General features: G+C 39.8%; 1 protein-coding gene across 4 annotated transcripts in view; it reads right to left on the reverse strand.

Annotated features, from left to right (window-relative positions):
* The window catches only part of LOC103470912 (moesin-like), a 44,131-nt gene that overhangs the window by 5,653 nt on the left and 19,195 nt on the right, over window positions 1–19,283 (reverse strand). For 2 of the 4 annotated variants that reach the window (XM_008419623.1, XM_008419621.1), the window contains exons 1-10: window positions 6,393–6,493; window positions 4,047–4,130; window positions 3,846–3,941; window positions 3,584–3,706; window positions 2,360–2,511; window positions 2,172–2,255; window positions 1,940–2,086; window positions 1,708–1,804; window positions 515–678; window positions 216–346 (exon numbers count right to left, since the gene is read on the reverse strand). In XM_008419623.1, the coding sequence (XP_008417845.1) occupies window positions 216–346; window positions 515–678; window positions 1,708–1,804; window positions 1,940–2,086; window positions 2,172–2,255; window positions 2,360–2,511; window positions 3,584–3,706; window positions 3,846–3,941; window positions 4,047–4,130; window positions 6,393–6,401 (1,087 nt within the window). In that variant the 5' untranslated portion in view covers window positions 6,402–6,493. Of the gene's footprint in view, window positions 1–215; window positions 347–514; window positions 679–1,707; window positions 1,805–1,939; window positions 2,087–2,171; window positions 2,256–2,359; window positions 2,512–3,583; window positions 3,707–3,845; window positions 3,942–4,046; window positions 4,170–6,392; window positions 6,494–16,517; window positions 16,667–19,283 lie in introns of those variants that run through there. The other 2 variants (XM_008419622.1, XM_017307083.1) reach the window with 2 other exon arrangements.

Genomic DNA, 19,283 nt, shown 5'->3' on the forward strand with positions numbered 1-19,283 from the left:
CACACACACACACACACACACACACACACACACACACACACACACACACACACACACAGAGAGGCTTATACATGGTTTATTCTACAGCAAAAAAAATAAAAAATCAAGTCTGTTTAAACTTGTGAATCTGGATTCTTTTTTTTAATGCTCTTTAGCAGAAAACAACCCTTTGAAACTGAGGGTATCAACGGTTTGTAGTGGAAAAGCCGTCAGACCGTCTTGAGCTCTCTTTGTCTGCTCTTCAATCTGTCTCAATCGTTCCATCAGCTCCATGGTCTCACGGGCAATCTTCTCCGTTTCCTTCTCGGCGTTTTCTCGCTTCTTTTTCTCGCTCTCGAGCAGAGCCCTGACAAGGAGAATTGTGCATAAATACGCATTAGAGAAACTTCATCTGACAGTTTTCTCTCTTTTTTTGTTGCTTTTTTAAAAGTAGAGAGAACACAAAGTAAACTGTAAAGAAAAAAAGAAAAAATAATCAAATGACACAGAGTTGTGTTATTTAAGCCTCCTTTACCGCTCCATTTGCCTCTTGTTCTTCTCCTCCCTGGCCTGGGCCTTCATCTGCTGCACCTCGATGGTGTCGGGTTTGCGTCTGCGCATGTACAGGTCATGATTTCCCATGCACAATGCCAGGATGCGTTTGTTGATGCGGAGACGAGGTACATAGAAAACAAAGTCCTGCATCAAAGGAATCAGCAAATGTTTTTAGCCATAATGACATACCGATATTTTTATTTATTTTTTTTATCCCCCAATAAAGCAATGGGTCCGGATCTAAAACGATTTTTTTTTTTTTTGAAGAATTTTTTTTTTTTCTTCTCCCCTCCACCCCTTTCCAAACCTCCCTCCCAATCTCTTGGATGATTCCCTAAATCTGGGCATGGAGTCAAAAGATGGGGCTGCCGAGGCAGAGCTCATGTCTGTAGATGAGATCAAGTAGCAGCTGCTGTTGAAATTCTACTCTCTGTAATTTATGCTTTTTGCAAATTGATATTTTCACCAGAATCAAATGGGTTCTGTCACACCTCCTGTTTACAGGCACAGTTAAAGAGATACAAATCTCCATTTCTTAGAAGGCAAAAAAAACCAAGAAAAAAAACAAAACAAAACTTTTCATCTAGTTATGGAAGTTCTATCTAGTTAGTGGAGAAAGAGCATTTTTTTATTATTATTATTTTTAACTCAATACATGAAGACGTTTTAACACATTAGAAGTACAAATATTGTGTTTAAGGGGGAATTTCATGTCATGGTGAATTTTTATTCCGGCTGCTCAGTCCATGTCCAACATCACCTCTTCTCCAACTTTCTCTCTCTAAACTGCCCATCCTTAGCTGTTCCTCTGATCTGCTCATTCCTAATCCTCTTCATCCTGGTCAGTCCCAATGAAAATCTCCGCTTCCTCAACTCTGACACCTCCAGCTCAGTCTCCTGTCTTGGTCTCACTGCACTCTTATAGACTTTCCCTTTTAATCTTTTCGATATCCTTATGTCACCTATCTCTCCGGACTGTTATGTCACAGTTTTTTGTTTTATTTGTTACCTTTTTTTATTTTTTATCACATATCTGAAAAGTTTTGCATTACTTTAAGTGGGGTTTGTGTGCCTATTTATGTTTTTTTAAAGAGGGGGTATGACACGCTTTTCCCCAAAGATACTACTGAAATCGAATTGGGTTTTTGGTTGTTTTTGTTTTTTTTTACTTACCGGGGCTTTCTTGTCAATAGGCTTGATGACAAATTTCTTGTCGTTGAATGAGATGTTTCTTATCTCACTCCAGGGGAAGCCGATCTTTGGGGTCATCCTGCGGAAACATTATCAGGTAGGTTTTTTTTTTTTGGCGAGTTGTTAACTGGTTCGACAAGAACCAGAGTTTCGCAGCAGATGAGATGTTTCGGTCAAACCGATGCGCCGGTTTTCAGAGCCTGCTGCGACCTACTTGTCTTTCTTGTCATAAATGTTCAGCCCCAGCGCGTCCACTCCCAGCCACAGCTCGGACCCTTTCTTGTTCTTGATGTTGAAGTAGTTGACCCCGTACATCTCCAGGTCCTGGGCTATCTTCAGATACTCCAGCATTGCGTCCTCCCTGCGGTGATTTGTGGTTTAATAACATGCTGACACACAGGTTTGCTAAAAGCCTATTAACTCTCCTCGCGCTGCAATCTCCATACCTCAGCATTCCCTTGTGCTCTTGATGCCACACCTGGATTCTTTCCTCCCACTGATTCTTATTCAGCTTGTGCTGCTCCAAAACCCTGGTTTTATCCGGAAAGAGGACACGCCGATTAGAATTCAGGTGACTGGGACTGGAATTAAGGTGAACTTTTTGGTTTATACTTATATGAACGGGACGCTCTACCTCTGAGGCAGCAACTTCTCTTTGGTGAGGTATCCCGGTACGTGATAATCTTTGCTGTAGTCTCCGTGTTTGACTTGCACTGCATACGACGCCAGTAGCACTGCAGTCTCAGGCGGGCAGTATATGTCGTCGTTCAGGATGCTCTCCTTCACCTGAAACCGGGAGGAGAGACAAAGGCTCCTGGGAGAAAGGTACAACGCACTCACTTGTTGCCTCCCCTAGAAAACAACGCACGTGTTTGCGTAGATTCGGCGCCTTACAAAAGTACTTGAATTATTCCCGTTTTGTCTCACTGCGACTGCAAACTTTGGTGTGTTTTCTTTTGGGATTTCACGAGGAAGTCAACACAGAGTGCCACGTTTTTGTGAACTGGGAGGAAAGTAACAATGATCTCAACTGTTTTAATAAAAAAAAAAAGTCTGAAAAGTGACGTGTACGTTTTTTGTTTCACCAGTCTTTTTTTTTTTACTCTGACTTCCCTATATTAAAGTTATGATGAGTCCAAAATGTGGCTTTTTGACCTACACGCAAAACTTAAAGATTATTTTGTAGAAAATTAAAAACGGACATCGTCTGAACGCAACATCCCCGTGACAAAACTAGGTGGTGGCAGCATCATGCTGTGGTTCAGATTATTTTCTGTAGGGTCAGGAAACTAAATAGAGACATTTAATGAACCTCCATCCAAACGGTAGCATCATACTGTGGTCGTGCGTCTCTTTGTGAAACTGTGGTTCTGACGAATGAGTACTGACGGGAGGTTGACGCCGCACTGTTTAGATTTTTATTTGTCGACGTTTTTGAAAACATTGACATTTTCCTCATGTAAAAATATCGCGTAAAAAAAAAAAACTGACGTTAAAATGCGCTGACGTTTGCAGTCGCAGTGAGACAAAATGTGAAAAAGTGTGAGGTGTATGATTACTTTAGCGAGAAACTGCACGTCTTCCACATGAAACTGTGCTTTGTTTTTGTTTGGTCTCATACAGAACACCCATGTGGGTTTAGAATTTGTGTGTGAGTCATCATGAAAGCCTCGCCGGTCATTAAGAGAGGTCCTACATCTTGTTTGGATTAGTTTTCTTTCTTTATTTCCTTCGTGGGCTACTATACACGAATATTAGGGAACGACTGTTGCTTCTGTTTCGACGAGCAAGATGCTCGACAGCTAGAGGACGTAATTCCTTTCTGTCGGGAGGAAACAAAGATACGGCGCGGTCCGACCTGCAGGAAGAAGAGGCGCTGCGTCGCCTCCTGGATCAGCTCCTCGGCTACCTCCTCCGGGTAAAACCTGGCCCTGAACTTAATCAGCAGGGGGTTGTTCTTCTTCACATCTTGAGCCGTCACCTGGGATTGATGCCCCAAAGTGGTGGAGTTTAAGAATAAGTAGATACTAATTAGCCTCATTAGGGTAAAACAACAAAAAGAAAAAACACAGACGTTTACACAAGCAGAGCAATACAAAGCCTGCAGGCTTTCAACTCACTCTCTTGTTCATCTTGAGCCAGGTGGAGAAGGCTTTGCTGTCCTGATACTGAAGGCCGAAGAACCATGTTTCCCTCAGTCCGATCGTCTTCACCACCTAAGCACATCCGTGGATGGGATCAGGGTCATTCTTTGTTTTGTTTTGTTTTCTTTTCTTTTTTTCTAGCAGACTTCCTATCTGATTGCAACACACCAGTTGTACCTGGTCAAAAAGCTGTTTGCCAGTCGTGCTTGGCAGGATGGCAAACTCCAACTCCGCGTCCATTGTTGTAACTCGGACATTAATCTGCCAGAGAAAACAGAGGAAAAGCTCCCAAATGTTCATAAGCGTGAGTCACTGGGAAAAGTGTCGGATTGCATGCAAATGCACAACTGGGAGTACAGGGAACACTAATTCTGTGAGAAGATGGCTTTGTTCTGTGCAACAAAGCTATAAGAGCATTTCCCTTGTTTACAGGGAAATAAGCAAAAAGAGTGTCCCTCTAACATTCCTCTGTTCAGTCAGGAGCATCCAATCACAAGAGGTTGGTGGGGACTACAATCAAAAAAATTGAGCCATTAGTGCATTACAGTCTTAATTGAGGACATGGAGCTTCTTTAAAGGCAAAACTATGGTTGACGGGTCAAAACAGTGAGACTACGAGCAGCTATACAACTCTTTAAGGCAAAACTGTCTGTTTCTTAATCTTTTCAATCAGCACCTCTACATGTTTGACACTCATTCATCATAAGCACACATAGATCTACATAAGGAAGAACTTAGGTGGTCATCTGAACTAACTAGGAACTTATGAAAGTCATAGCAGTTTTCTGGGACTAGGAACTACTGGACACAATGACAACAGCCCTACGGTAACCATTAGACAATGGTAAAGAAACATTTATAAGGAGGCAAATCGGGGTTAATTCTGACTTTATTCACAGAAAGATACAGGCAGCATCACTTTGCTTTCACCTCTGCGATTTATAAGGTGGGGGTTGAGTTATTGGGGCCAACAAAGCTAAAGGGTGAAGGTGATTCGCCACTGGCTGCACTGACTGCCACCTCATTCGAATGTCTTTCAGGTACCATTTGATGACATCAACAGTAAATGAAAATATTAAATAACATCAAGGCTGAAGTGTACAGTAAGATCGATTCACAACACGTTCCCAGGGCTCCAGTGGGGTAGAGCTTAAAAAACGCCCAAAGGAAAACCACGCTGAAGTTTGGACAGGAGTACGATCATCTTCACAGAGTCAAATTTAAATTTCAACAGAGCCAAACACATAGCCTGTCTAAAGATTTTAATGGAGGCCAAGTGATACCTAAAAGCCAGTGTGATTGACGCTTTAGTGCATCAATCACTGGGCACTAAAGAAAGCTTGCATACTTGTGCTCTGGCAATGTTGCCCAAGTCTCAGGATTGGTTTTTACCAGCAGAAAAATGTATGCCACACAGGTAGGTCCAAACCATTCCATCTGCTGAACTGAAACACATTGAAAACTTCTAGAATATAATCAAGAGGAAGATGAACCAAACACATGCGAGTAGATTGGAGGCATTAATTGTTGATGTTTTGCACCAGGATTTTAAACGGCGCATTCTGACATACATAAATGTGCGTTGGAACGATTCCCTTTGGGAACTGAGCTTCTGCAGCCTCTAACAAGTTATCTTGTTTTGTATTTGCCTCCATCCAGCTACTCATCAACACTCTCCAACTTATATGTTCTTGCAAAGAACATGCATCACCACATCATGATGGTGCCACCAATATGTTTTTACATTTAGTTGTCCTTCACTCACAGTATTATGCATTTAGGTCAAAGGATTCAGTTTGAGCAGAGCATCTTATCCCACATGATTGCTGTGCCTTTCATCATGTGACAACTGCAAACAGGTCTGGTGGCATTCCCCCCCTTGTTACTCTTGCATAATGGTTAGATATGTTGATAGAATCAAGACTGGAAGAAAATCCTCATGACAGTTACAGGGTTTTAAACATCATCATGAGTGGCATGATACAAATACCCAATTTTAAATTCCCTTTAAAATGTGGAATTTAAAGGAAAAAGTCCAGAGTGGTTTATGAAATAATAAAAGACGTTCGTTTGACTTAAAAACATACAAATGGAGGTCATTTTGCAGCTGCCTCTTACGTTTTATCCCGTTGTATTTGCAGGAGTTGCCACAGTCAGAAAGCAAAGAAATCAGTCAAACTAACCCTGCTTGCAATGAGGGAGCCTTCGCTCGGTCCCTGCCATTAGAGAAATTATCTAGCTTAAAACACTGTTATTATTTATGAAGATAATGACGGAGCTTGCTACGGTCCTCTCGATAATGGACTTAATCCGACAACACAATAACAGTTAGGTGGGAAACATTTGGCTAATATGTCACTTGTTTAGCCAAATACCTTTCCTCCAAACACGCTTCCAGAACTACAATCCATCACAACATTACAGCTTTGACTGAAAACACATTTCACCAAACTGTCATCCAGAGGTTTAGAGAGGAATGAAGCATGACCAAAATATGGATAAAAAACAATAATATCTACTTACAGTTGACATTTGTGCTGTTTCTTTTATCGGCAGCTAAAATCTTTCTTCACAGATTGTTGAAGCCTTTTCTCCGCAGAGTCATATGAAAGTGCTTGCAATACCTATAAGGATTATAGTGACTGAGAATAGGCCATTGTATTGTTCCTAAGTGCTGCTTGTTTAGTTAATCCAACTGCAACTCTGGCCCAGACATTTTAAAGAGACAGGCTTTGCCTTCTCTAAACACCTTTCTCCTAAATTATCATAGGATGTGATTTTTTTGTTGCTCATGTGACAGTTTTTGTTCAGCGTAGAAAGAAAATGGAAAATAACGGAAATGGATTTTCTGAGGAAAGGGCTGCACACAATAACTAATGTAAACGTGGCAGGAGGCAAAAGAAAACCATCTCTTTTTTCCCCCCCTCCTAAAAGATCTTTATTCAGTGTTCCCAGTCTGCAAAAATCACACCTCGTAGCATGTTCGCTGAATGAAGAGACAAGACGGGGGAAAAAAAAAAAAACTTTCTAGTTTGCGTTTGAGGGAAACACGGCTTTCCGGCTTAACAGCTGTTTGTTTGTGGAACATGTGGTGGTAGTATCATGGTGTTCATCTTTTATGGCTTCTGGGTTGTAATTTAGTCTGTCTTCTTCTTCTTGTTATTATTATTCTGATTATTATTATCATCCGCTATTTTCCTTTTCCAGGGAAAACGCCAAACAGGATTTTTTTGATGTGGTTTTCTTCAGAAATGGCCCATGACCAGATTTTTCTGACTGAGCGGTGTATCTCCGGGCCTCCTCTGGTTATTAGAGTTGCGATCAATGCTCTTCTTTCCCACCTCAATATCTTAGATGGACAGTTGGATAGTTGGATTTTTGATATGGGCGATAAAACTCTTAATCCAAGGCACAACTGAGTCTGAGGGCCACAGAAGTGGGGAAAAAATAGAGAAAGGGACAGAAAAGGTCTTTCCTCAGTTAATCACCAGTCAATAGGATGTGGGTGGCCCCCCTGTATTGTGCGGAGTGGAAGCATGGTAGAGAAAAAATGTGGCTGGCTAATGACAAAGTTGGTACTTCCAGATTTCCAGACTTCCAGGCTACATTAAAACAATGTTTTCAAGGAATCTGGAATGAATCTTGTCAGCTCTGGTTTAAAATCTCCTTATTTTACCCTTTAAAAAAAAAATCTTTTAAGAGTTTTTGTAGCCATCAAGACAAGTTTAAATTGAGCATGAACAATGTCATACATATACTTATTCTGGTCTAACCTAGTTAGTTTGGGTTTGTGAAACCTGTCTTTAAAACTGAGAGGAAATTGTGATACATTGTTTTACAGGTTTGGATTTCTGCAAAAAAAAAAAAAAAAAATTGCCTATGCATACACGCAAATGTTGATAGGTTTGCATTTGAGCTCCACTCTTTCATGGCCGTTTGAACTGAGATGTTGGTTCAGATCCTGTTGACAACTTCAAACCTGATGTGCTCCTGTGTTTTCATTTGCTGTCTATTCACAAATACTTTCTGACTAGCATTTAAATGTCACAAAATGGTTGTTCTTGTACTGAAACTAAATTACACTTTTGATGATCTTATTTAGAGCTGTTAGAGTGGGGGGTGTCTGGCACATTTCAGATTTCTACTTGGAAAAAAAAAACTTTAAAAAAAACATAGCATTTTTTTTTTCTTAGCTTTCACTAAAATGCACTCATTTGTGTTGGTCTAAGACATAAAATGTCATTATAAAAAATGGAGGGGCTATGAATACTTTTACCAGATACTGCAAGTTAGGCTCCGTTTCAAATCAGAACAAGTTTAAATGTGCAAAATAAAACAGAGACATGTTTAGGATTCAGCACTAGATTTAGGTCAGCAGTCAAATTTAAACAAATTTGTTGCTTGACCATGCCATCTCCTTTGTGAACAAAAGGTCAGATTTTCTTAAGTTTTATTCCTTCCACTGAAGCACGTGTGAAAAGGAGCTTTAGCACTGAGGTTTGTTTGAGGAAATGCACCAGTAGCCATTGTTCACCTGCTATAAAAGTGGGTGTATCGCAGGCCTCCAGCAGGACATTGTTATAGTGAAAAATATGGCTGCACTACAAAGAAAAAGTCTAAGATAATTTTTTTTGTTTGTTTTCTCAAGCAAACATGTGCTTTCATCTTAAACTCGCGGCTAGACTGACAGTCTCCAAAGAGGCCGAGTCAAGAAGGTTGACTAAAAATGACCACATGCTAGAAAGATTGAAGCTGCAGTGCTTTGCTCATTGAGAGATTTAAAAAGGTATGAGCTGACTAAGAGAAAAAAAAAACGGGCAAAATTCCATTCAACGTTTCACAGATGATGGAAAAAATTCCTGTTCAGAGCCGAGTCCAAGTTAGAGGTTTAAACCAGCAGGAGGGAGCGTGTGTAAGGAGGCAAACGGGAAACAGAAGGATTCAGTGAGGTATTAACATGTTGTTGACTGTCATGAACCCCCATCTTGAACAGCTGAGGCTTTCTTGAGTTATGGCCCCCACACTTTTTTTTCTTTTTCACACATTTGTAATTATAAATTGTTTCATTTGACATGTATCCGCGGTGACCGCCCGCGATTCAGAAACACTTTGACCTCTTACTCTTTTCTGACGCTATGTTTCCTATTATCGCCATGTGAGAAATGTTCTGCTGGAAACATGAAGCACAGCCATATATATAACAGGTGAATGCCGGGTGAAAGTAGGCTTAGGTACTCGTGTCAATGAAGAACAACCTCCTGCTAAGACTTTTCACTCACTAAATTACCTCACCATCTAAACTCTGAATCTTGGCCAGGTCTTTTTTTCAGGACTGGTTTAAGTCTGGTTTTGGAGCCCGTGTACGGTCATACCACGGCATCTCGATGGGTTTTAAATATGACCTTGACCATTCTGTTGAGCCATTTAGAGGTGGACATTGTGGTGGACTTCAGATCATCGTCCCCTTGCACAACCCAAGAGCTCGAACTCGCTGACTAACAGTTGGACATTAGTTTGGTAGTAGAAAAAGCTCTTTACGACGCTTTGCTTCGCATAGAGCATGTCGGCCCTCTGCTATTGAGAAACGATTGCTTGGTGGGGGCGTGGATACCGATGAAGTTTTGAATTTCACCCATTTGCCAACGTTTGGCCATGACGTGTGTTATATGCCATTTCGACGCTATGAAGCTAACGGGAAATTGCATGTGCTGTAAACAACCATCTTCCTCTACGAAGAGAGAAGTGCCAAGCTGAACAAGATGGCTGCTGACGTTAGGTCGATATTTGGAAGTGTGGCCAACACGGACTGAGCAACTTTGTTCAATTCCTTTGCCGCCATTGCTAAAACWACAGGCAAACTACGAATCTAAAACAGCACAGAAAATGAACATGATTATTTGCCACTTCTCCCTCTGTTCTCAAAATAGTACTACCAGGTCTGGCTGTTCGTAAGATTTATTGTTAGTTTTACAGCAGATGCAACACACTTTCCTGAAGTTTCTACTTTTGTATCGACAGTCCGCAGAACCTTTTCCTCAAAACGTTAGGGGATTAACACGACGGGTTTCTTTATGTGAAACATGAAATGGGCCCTTTGTGTTATTTTTGGTCAGTAGTGTTTTTTGATTTTCCCCATCCAAGCCATTTTTGTCAGTATTGGGTCAGTTCTTGTTGCTGAGTCATGAACTTTGAACTAAACTTAAGTGAGTGGCTCCCGCTGCAGTTCGCTAAAGTTCAAAAAACCTTAGAAACTCTCCCAGTTTGATAGACGTCAATGACATCTTTTCTCATCTGTTCCTGAATTTTCTTTAGACAGGTCTTTAAGCAAGATGTACTGGCTTTTGAGATATTTTGATCTACTTTGTGTTGTCAGCCAGGTTCTAATGGAAGAAGCTAAATTCAGGACAATCCTAGAGTTTAAAATATGAGGCGATCCAAAAGACTTCAAACTCAGAGAGAAGCTTCCAGCAGCCCTAAACCTTCAACAAGGAATGGTTTGATGTATTTGATTTTAGACTAAAAGTACAGTCTAAATTCATTTTAAACATTAACATGTTGTACACTCTACATTCCTTGTTTGTACACTCAAACTGGTGTAATGAAGCTAACTCTGATTCTAATGTTAACAGATGCTTTCCATCCGATTAACTGAGCTTGAGCTATTTAAGCTAAGATGAATAGCCTCTTGCAAAGCTGATAAGAATACACCCCAGAAGACTTGGGGCTGTAATTGCTGAATACAAATGCACTCCAGACTTTTCAGATTATTATTTGTAAAAAGAAAAAGAGGGAAAAAAAAAAGAAAATAATGTATCCTTTTTGTTCCACTGCGCGATTATGTCTTCTTGTCTTTTGATCTGTCACATTAAATCCCATTGAAATACATCAGAGTTTGTGGTTGGAACCTATCAAAGTATGACAAAGTTCAAAAGTTATACTGCACAGCATTGCAATTTGATCTAAAGGAGAGGGAACTATGTAACGCACATTTTACCGGATCACGAAAGTTCCCAAATATGTTTGTTCTCTTAGAAAGAAAAAAAAACATTATAAACACAAAGAAAAACAGCATGGTTTCCCAGTTTGAGCCCTGTGATGATGTGGAGTATTTAACTCCTTAATCACCTCTGAGCATACTGTGTCTTAAGAAAAGCACAGAACCTTCAGGTGTTACCATGGGGCCACTATTTAATTTCAGGTGGATTTTTCTTTCACAGGACATAAAAGAGCTGCTTTGTGGGGAGGAAAAAAAAAAAAGCTCCATTAACTTCTGTATTTTTTCAAGCAGTTTGAAACTTTGAAATGATTGCATTAAAACCAATAAAACAAAAAAACATCAGCTGATTTGCAACAAATTTGATGTATGTGGTAATATTAACCATACTACATTCAAGCACATGAATACTTTCATAGCCTCCAGAGCATCAATAAATATTTTACTGCTGTCAGATGTTCACCAGCATTACACGGCTTGTTCCGTTGGGGATGTTCTCTTAAAAAATAAAATAAAATAAAAAAATTCCAGAGGAATCAGTTTCAGATACACCAGAGGCTCCACCTAACTACGTCTTCTTAGCTGATCTCAACAGGAAACTGTAATTGTGAAAAAAAAAAGAAGCAGGAAATAACCTATAGGAGTAAAAGTTGGATAAGTTATTACTGCAAATGTCCACACTGTGTTTTGATTGGTTTTACTTGGGATATCTCGGAATAATATTACTTGTTTTATATGTGTTTAACTATTTCTAAAACATACTATTGCTGTTTTTTAAATAAAAAAAACAGCAATAGTTTTTTTGCAAAGGTCTATTTCATACATTACATGAATAGCGTGTAGCATCCAAACTACACTCTAAGTATTAAACTACCCTTTGCTATGTATTTTTAACCTTAATATGGGGGTTGTAAGATTAACTTTTCTGAATGTAAACGACAAAACTCCTAGAGTTATCAACCTGAGAGAGAGAGAAACGTGTAGAGATGAAGGTGGTTCCAAAAGTTCTGCAGGACTTTGGGGGTGGGGGGGATTGTTCTCCTAAAAATCCACTACTGCAGGTTTTTAGTGAGCTGTCTTTTGGGGTCACGATAAGGTCACCTTAAGACAGGGCTTCCAATTGTGTCCACAGTTTGAAATATCACACCACATTTCCCTCTGCAACAGAGATGACCTGGTCCTTTCTCAACTTATAAGGTATGTTTCATGTTCAAGACAAAAAAAAGGGAGAAACATAAAGTGGACGAGGATCCTAAACCTGCCAGAGAATCGGATGCGGTTCCAGTCATCCATGCTCCTCCGACTCCTGCTCAACCTGCCCTCTCCAGTTCACTCCAGGAGGACTCGAAGAGGAAGGTATTTGAGACATTTCCGACACTCAGTTAAGAAACAGAATCCCCCTTCTCGTCTCGTCTCCAGCAACTCGCCGTGCACCTCTTGCCGAATTTCCTGGGAGTACTGACATCTAAGACAGAGAGGTTACAACTGGGAAAAGGCCACCGTGGTTTATGATGATCCTTTCCCTGTGAGCACTATGAACCCACAATTTTCACTTAAGTCTAGGAGGAGGTGAAGACATCCTCGAAAGAGATCGATAGACACCCCGCCACCGCTTGCTGATGAAAGCCCTGACAGTTCTTGCAGAGGGGTCAACCTGAAGGAGGACTAACTCTCCTGCTACATGTTAATCCACCATCTCTTTTCAAACCCATGCTTGTTGTTGAAGTTCACTCTGAATCACCAGGAAGCGATGAGAAAATTGCTTCCTTCTCTGACTCATATACAATAAAACAGTCTAGCTGGTTTTTTTCATTAGACTAAACTGAACTCTGTCGTAAATCACATCATTCTCCACCCACTTTCAAAGCACTGCCATCAAATCCATTCAGCGTTCTATGATGCTATTATAGGTTGCTAAGCATAACATAAATTATATAGTCAGTTTATTCAGAGAGACTAGATCCTGGAATCCAGTAATTTAGAGGAAATGTGAGGTTTGTATTTAGATTTTTGCTAAACGCCGTTCTGTGTTCAGCTACTGGATTCATTTTTAAAACCGATGCATTAACCACAATGGGACGTGCAAATATGTGTGTATGTACAATATATGTATTTTCTATTGCGATGTTTTGTTTTTATTTTATTTCATTTTTGTCATTTTATTCTTTTCTTATTGTGTATTTTTCATGTGTCCTTGGATAGTACTTTGGTGCAGCTTCAACCTGCTTTTAAAAGCACTATATAAATAAACTTGACTTTGACACTGACATTGATGTATGAGGCACAACTATGATCACTTAAAGCAGAATATAAATCAGGTAATGAGAATAGTTCTTAAAGGTGACCTATGATGCTTCCTTGAACAGGTTAGGATGGGCTACACTAAACATGCTCACTACATTTTTTTTTGTGTGCAAAAAATAATTTTTAAACCATGAGATTTCAGTCTGGTCACATCTGCCTATTTTCAGAATGAGCTGTTTTAGGGCCTCTTGTCACTCCAAATGAGCTGCTGCTGATCACGCCTCCCGACTCGATGTTTACACTCGCACGTGAAAATGCCAGCCAACAGACGCGCAATTATACAACCGTACATCTGTGAAAAGCAGAAGTAGAGTCTCCTGCACAACAATCGAGAATGCAGCAGATGGTTTCCGAATGGTAAGTCAACAACCAGACATTTGTCTTTTCCAGCAGCCATTGTACAGCACAGGAAGCAGTAAAACCAGTTGACCAAACGTGCTATAGCTTCGGGTGCCGTTACCTAGGGTGGGGTTGCTAGGTAACGGCACAGTACCCATCGATTGTGACTCAGCATTTGAAACGGTTCATTTTCCAGACCCCAAAGGACATCAACTTATTGCCGGAAAATGGCTGAGTGATGTTTTTGACTGCTTCTGGGATGTTTTTCAGAAGCAGTCAAGATAGAAATTGAAGCATAAAACGTGAAAAAAGTGAAATTTGCATTAGTCCCATTGAGGGGCGCCGCTAGGAATCTTGGGCCCCATGACAAAAAATTTAATTGAGCCCCCTCTTTGCAGCTGCTGTTACAGTTTCTTAAGTCTATCTGATCCATCAAAAGCATCACAATTTTAAAGGCTTGCAACTGGTCTTGGTCTCTTTGATCCAATACTGATACTATTACAATAGTATAGTGAATTTTTCATGCAATAGTCAACATACTGCATGTTGCTTAAATTTTTTTTATTATTAGTTTTAGCTTATTAAAATGTCTCTTCCCACCAGCAACAGTAACAGGCAATGTGTAAAATATACATGAAGCAATCCAGACTTCTCAAAAAATGCTGTTATTTCATTTTGTTCAAGCTGCAGAACATAACTTTAATAAAAAAAAACATGTTTTCCCACATTTGTTAAAGTTGTCACCATGTCATGACAGTTTGCTATGAAACAGATAATTTGTGAAAAGTTCAATCTCCTCCACCTCCTCCCTGAGCTGCTACTGCTGTCTAAAGAAATGCACCATTCTGACCAAAAACAACCAATGAGAGCCAGAGGGACAGTGTCAACCTCATTCACTGACTGCTACAGGGGCTAATGGAAGATTTTATAAAAATTGTTTGAATTTCTGCGAGTAATAAATAAATTGGTTTTGTTGTGTAACTCTAGGCTGCACAGTGGCGCAGTTGGTAGAGCTGTTGCCTTGCAGCAAGAAGGTTCTGGGTTCGATTCCTGGCCCCGGTCTTTCTGCATGGAGTTTGCATGTTCTCCCTGTGCATGCGTGGGTTTTCTCCGGGTGCTCCGACTTCCTCCCACAGTCTAAAAACATGRCTGTCAGGTTAATTGGCCTCTCCAAATTGTCCCTAGGTGTGAGTGTGTGTGTGCATGGTTGTTTGTCTCTGTGTGTCTCTGTGTTGCCCTGCGACAGACTGGCGACCTGTCCAGTGTGAACCCCACCTCTCGCCTGGAATGTTAGCTGGAGATAGGCACCAGCAACCCTCCCGACCCCACTAAGGGACAAGGGTGTAAAGAAAATGGATGGATGTGTAACTCTAAAAAGAGTAGAGAGACAGGAAAAATCCAAATAAACTCTAACCTGCTTGTCACTGAACACGGTGTTGCTCATCTTTTTCACTGGGACAGAGGGGAGGTGTTATGCTGGTATGAGGGTTAGAGCTGCTGCTGTCTGACTCATCCATGTAAAAGGTAAATGGACGAGTTAAATATATGAATATGTTGTTAAATTCTTTCTTTCATTCATTAATGCAAGTGAAATGGAGGCAAACATTAGTCTGTAGCTAAGCTAAATATGCTAAATGGTTAACGATCTCACACAGTCTACCCACCTCTCTTGGAGAACAACTAGGCTATTAATTGACACTCTTGTAATTTTTTCTCTCTTTCGTTTTGAAACCCTGACGTTATAATTTTTTCTTTGCAGCATAATAGCTGCCACCATGTTCTTGTCTTCCACTGTCTGCTGCTGAAGACTGTCTCCTAAGTAGGAACGAACCATTTCACGCAGATCCAGAGGGATGTTCAGTGCAAATATGGATGTGTGCTTTGGTCTGGGAGTGGTAACATTAAATTTTCCTACTAATTAAAAAAAAAAAACACTATATGATTAATTTTGTAATTGACAGGGCCCCCAATTTTTTCTATTTCTATAAGAAAAAAATTGTTTTTTTTTGTCGGTCGAGGGCCCTTGGAATTGTCCAAACTTTTACCCCCTATATGGCGCCCCTGGTCCCATTTAAGGAAATCCCAGCCTGTAACCAGTCGACAGAACCGGAATCACCAGTTCTGTTTTATGTTAATTATCTTTTATTCTTTTAACCTTTATTTACCTTGGTGAGTAACTGAGAACAAATTTTTATCTACAATAATGACATGGTGGGAAATAGATGACACACATGCGGATCTCGCAGAGCACGGTTAAAATAAACAACAAGCAGAGGTTGAGGTCATAAAAACATTACAAACAGAGGACAGAACTTAACACTAAATATTTCATACATCATACATACTCTTGTACATCTTCATTTAAAAACATATTTTTAAAAATTTCTATTGATACAAAGGTGCAGAGTCCAATGGATAGATATCTCTCTAAATGTTGATGTAACTTTGGGAACATTGAGCATAATGTGTTGGGGCAGGCATGTGCTCTAGGGAGTAACAGCAGCTTGTAACAAATTGCAAAGCTAGGGCGCGGAAAGATCACAGGCATCTATAAACAAACACATACCAGTGAATTTTTCTTCCTTTGTTTTAAGGATGACCAGTTAGCAATAAAGTGTGTTTTACAGTAACGTGTGTGAAAAGAGGCATTAGCTGTAAAGCATAAAGAGTGGTATAACATCAAGTCTCTGTAGTGAGGGCTTTGGGACTGACCTATATAATATCGTAATCAAACGTGGGATTGTTAGTCATCTGGGCCATATTTAAAAAATTATTTGATATTCTTGATGCTTAATTGAATTTTAAGCAAGTAAGAAATTATTTCTTCCTCGTTCAGTTCAATGCAGATTACTTATTCAGTCACGTTCAGATTTAAGGACAAACTCCATATGGTCTGATGAAATTCTAACACAGAAATCAGGTACAACATTATCACCACCTTCTTCATTGTGGGCCATATTCCACAGCGTCGTCTTATCAGCATGCAAGAGGAAACGACTGGATAAACTCACCAGGAAGAAAAGGTCTTGTCAGGATGTSCCTTTGACGCGGTGCAGGGAGCGAGGGACCAGCAAAACGTCTCTCTTGGAAAATTTCTCCCACTGCATGCATGATACTGTTGCAGAACTGGGGAGCTCCTTCGGTGACAGGGTATTGCATCCTAAATGCACAAAGAGCTGTTATTGTTGGTCCTTCCTCCAAGCAGCTGTTAGACTTTATAACCATCTCTACTACCCAAAAGGCACAACAAACTGTTCACTTTACTGCTATCATTTGCACAGGTTTCCATTTTTTTTTTCAATATTTAGTTTTTTGCATTAATATACAAAAGCCTTTACATTGTCTTATTACACTTGTACATTTTGTTGAGTCTGCATCTGCTATTTTTCATAACTATTATAGTAATCAGTAATGTTTTTTTCCTCCTACAAAGCGAGGAAGTCAAAATCATGTTCATTTTGGGCCAAATCAAGATCACAAATGTCCTCTAAGAGTTAAAATATTAATAAATAGCTATTTACTTTGGCAGAATACAGATAAACACTTCTCTGATTAATACAATAATAATCAAGCATCAAACTTTTTCTCTAGATAAAAATCTATCTAGAGGGCCTCAAAAAAACTAATGCTGGCCGGATTTGGCCCCCGGGCCTCGAGTTTGACACGTGCTCTAAAGGATTTATTGGTGTTCATTCATTAATTTCCATTTTGTTTTAACTCTGCTTAACTTGGAATGAAAGTGATACATATTTCTGTTTTATTACACTCCTGTGGTAGAAATATGTAGAATTTATAATACAATATCATGCTGTTTATGATACACCTGGTGAAATAAAAATCCCTGTGATCCTTATTTAATCGTATCATAATAAAGAAAAAAACTAACTAATCACGCCTCCAGATCGTAAATACATAGAGCATGACGAGGATTTTTACCATGATGGTTCAACTGTTTTATTTCTCTTGGCTCAGCAGGAACACTCAGTGGAAACTCAATATTGTGCGTCTTACATTGCGTGTTGTCTGTTTTGGTGGGTTTGGATACAGTCAGAGTCAGAGATACAACTGTTCATAAGTGATTCTAAGAATCTTGTCTGTTGGCGTGGCTATTATCCAATCAGATGAACAGGTTTATTTAGAGGGCATCGTCATCGAGTACAGTGTTTCCGGTCCTCAGGGACCACTGTTCTGCATATTTTAGATGCGTCTCTGTTCCAGAACACCTTGTTCAAATGATTGCATGATGTCCTCTTCATGCCACCAAGTGCTGCCGAAGCCTGTTAATCACGTACATATTCGAGTCAGATGAATGGCAGAAGGGAAACACCTAAAACATGCAGGGCAGCGGTCCCTGGGGACGGGAATCGAGAAACACTGATCTAGTGTATTTATCATGTAATGGTTTGCCGTGGTATGAATGTAATTTAGATTAGGTCTGCGAGTTTCCCTAGGGTTGCTTGAGTTTCACTGTCCCGGAGTTCTCCAAAGGTGCTAATCCTGCTTTGAGTTAAGGCATTAATAAAGTACAGATAACTATTCCAAGCATGGGACTCTGCGGATCGCAGTAACTAACTGTGTAAAGATTTTACCGTCGGATTAATTATTAACATATTGGTAGATAAATTACGGTACTGGGACAAGTTAACTGGTGTGGCAACAATTTCATTGGTAGGGGTTGAATTAACAGTTGGCTCATAATTGTAAAGGTGAAATAAAATGTTTGTTTGTTTTCTTCCTTTTTGAACAAATAAAATTTGGCATGTGTGGTGTGCATTTGGATCCAGATGCAGCTGCTAATCTTTTTGGGGTGTTTCTCTGTCAGTAAAGACGGCACGTGTATACCCTGAAGTAATAACCTATTTTTTAATGCAAAAAAACTCAAATTGGATGTAAAGCAAGCAGGAGCTGAACCTCAAGTTTTATTTTATTCTTTTCAGGAATGCCCTCTATTTATCTCCATCTATCTCCATAACTCAAAGTCCTTGTCCCTCCTGAAGAAATGCATCCCTCATATACAACATGATTCATTCAGGTTGATGTACAACAGACTAATAGTTATCCTTTGTAAACAAAAAGTAAAAGTGTAGAATCATCTGACCAGAGAACCTCTCTACACGATTTGTGATTCCTACTTACCTTGTGATAAATTTAAAGTTTAAGGTAAGTTAGCTTACCTTAAAGAATGGCTCTATTTTTGTCACTGTGGAAGCCTAGATAAGATTTATAGTTCATCACCCTTGATTGCCCTGTCAATAAGTTCTCCCACTTGAAAAATGTGAAGAAAAAATTTTTTTTACACACGCCAGTTTTCAGATTTTCATTTCGATAAAAAAAAAAAAAAGTGAAAACTGTTAACCATTGAAGTTGAAGTGGTGTGGATACTTTTCCAACGCTCTGTATAGCAGGCAGATGACAGAAAAAATGGCTCAATAACTGTTTATCGATTGCCCTGCTCCTTCGTACTGTCGAACAGTATTAGGGTAAAGGAGGTAGAAACAAAGTAATTTAGCTCGTGCTTTCTCTGTCGTCTAACGTTGCCACGGTTTCACTTTGCGCGCGCGTGCATTAGTGCGCGCTCACGCTGGCTATTGTGTTTTTTTTTTTTTTTTTTTATTACAAGGAGACAACTGTGGCCTTGCTGGGGTAACGGAGCGGGTGACCAACTGAATAATAACTAAGGGGCAGAAAAAATGGCTCAATAACTGTTTATCGATTGCCCTGCTCCTTCGTACTGTCGAACAGTATTAGGGTAAAGGAGGTAGAAACAAAGTAATTTA

This window comes from Poecilia reticulata, linkage group LG10 (assembly GCF_000633615.1).
Source record: "Poecilia reticulata strain Guanapo linkage group LG10, Guppy_female_1.0+MT, whole genome shotgun sequence".
Classification (NCBI taxonomy): Eukaryota; Metazoa; Chordata; class Actinopteri; order Cyprinodontiformes; family Poeciliidae; genus Poecilia; species Poecilia reticulata.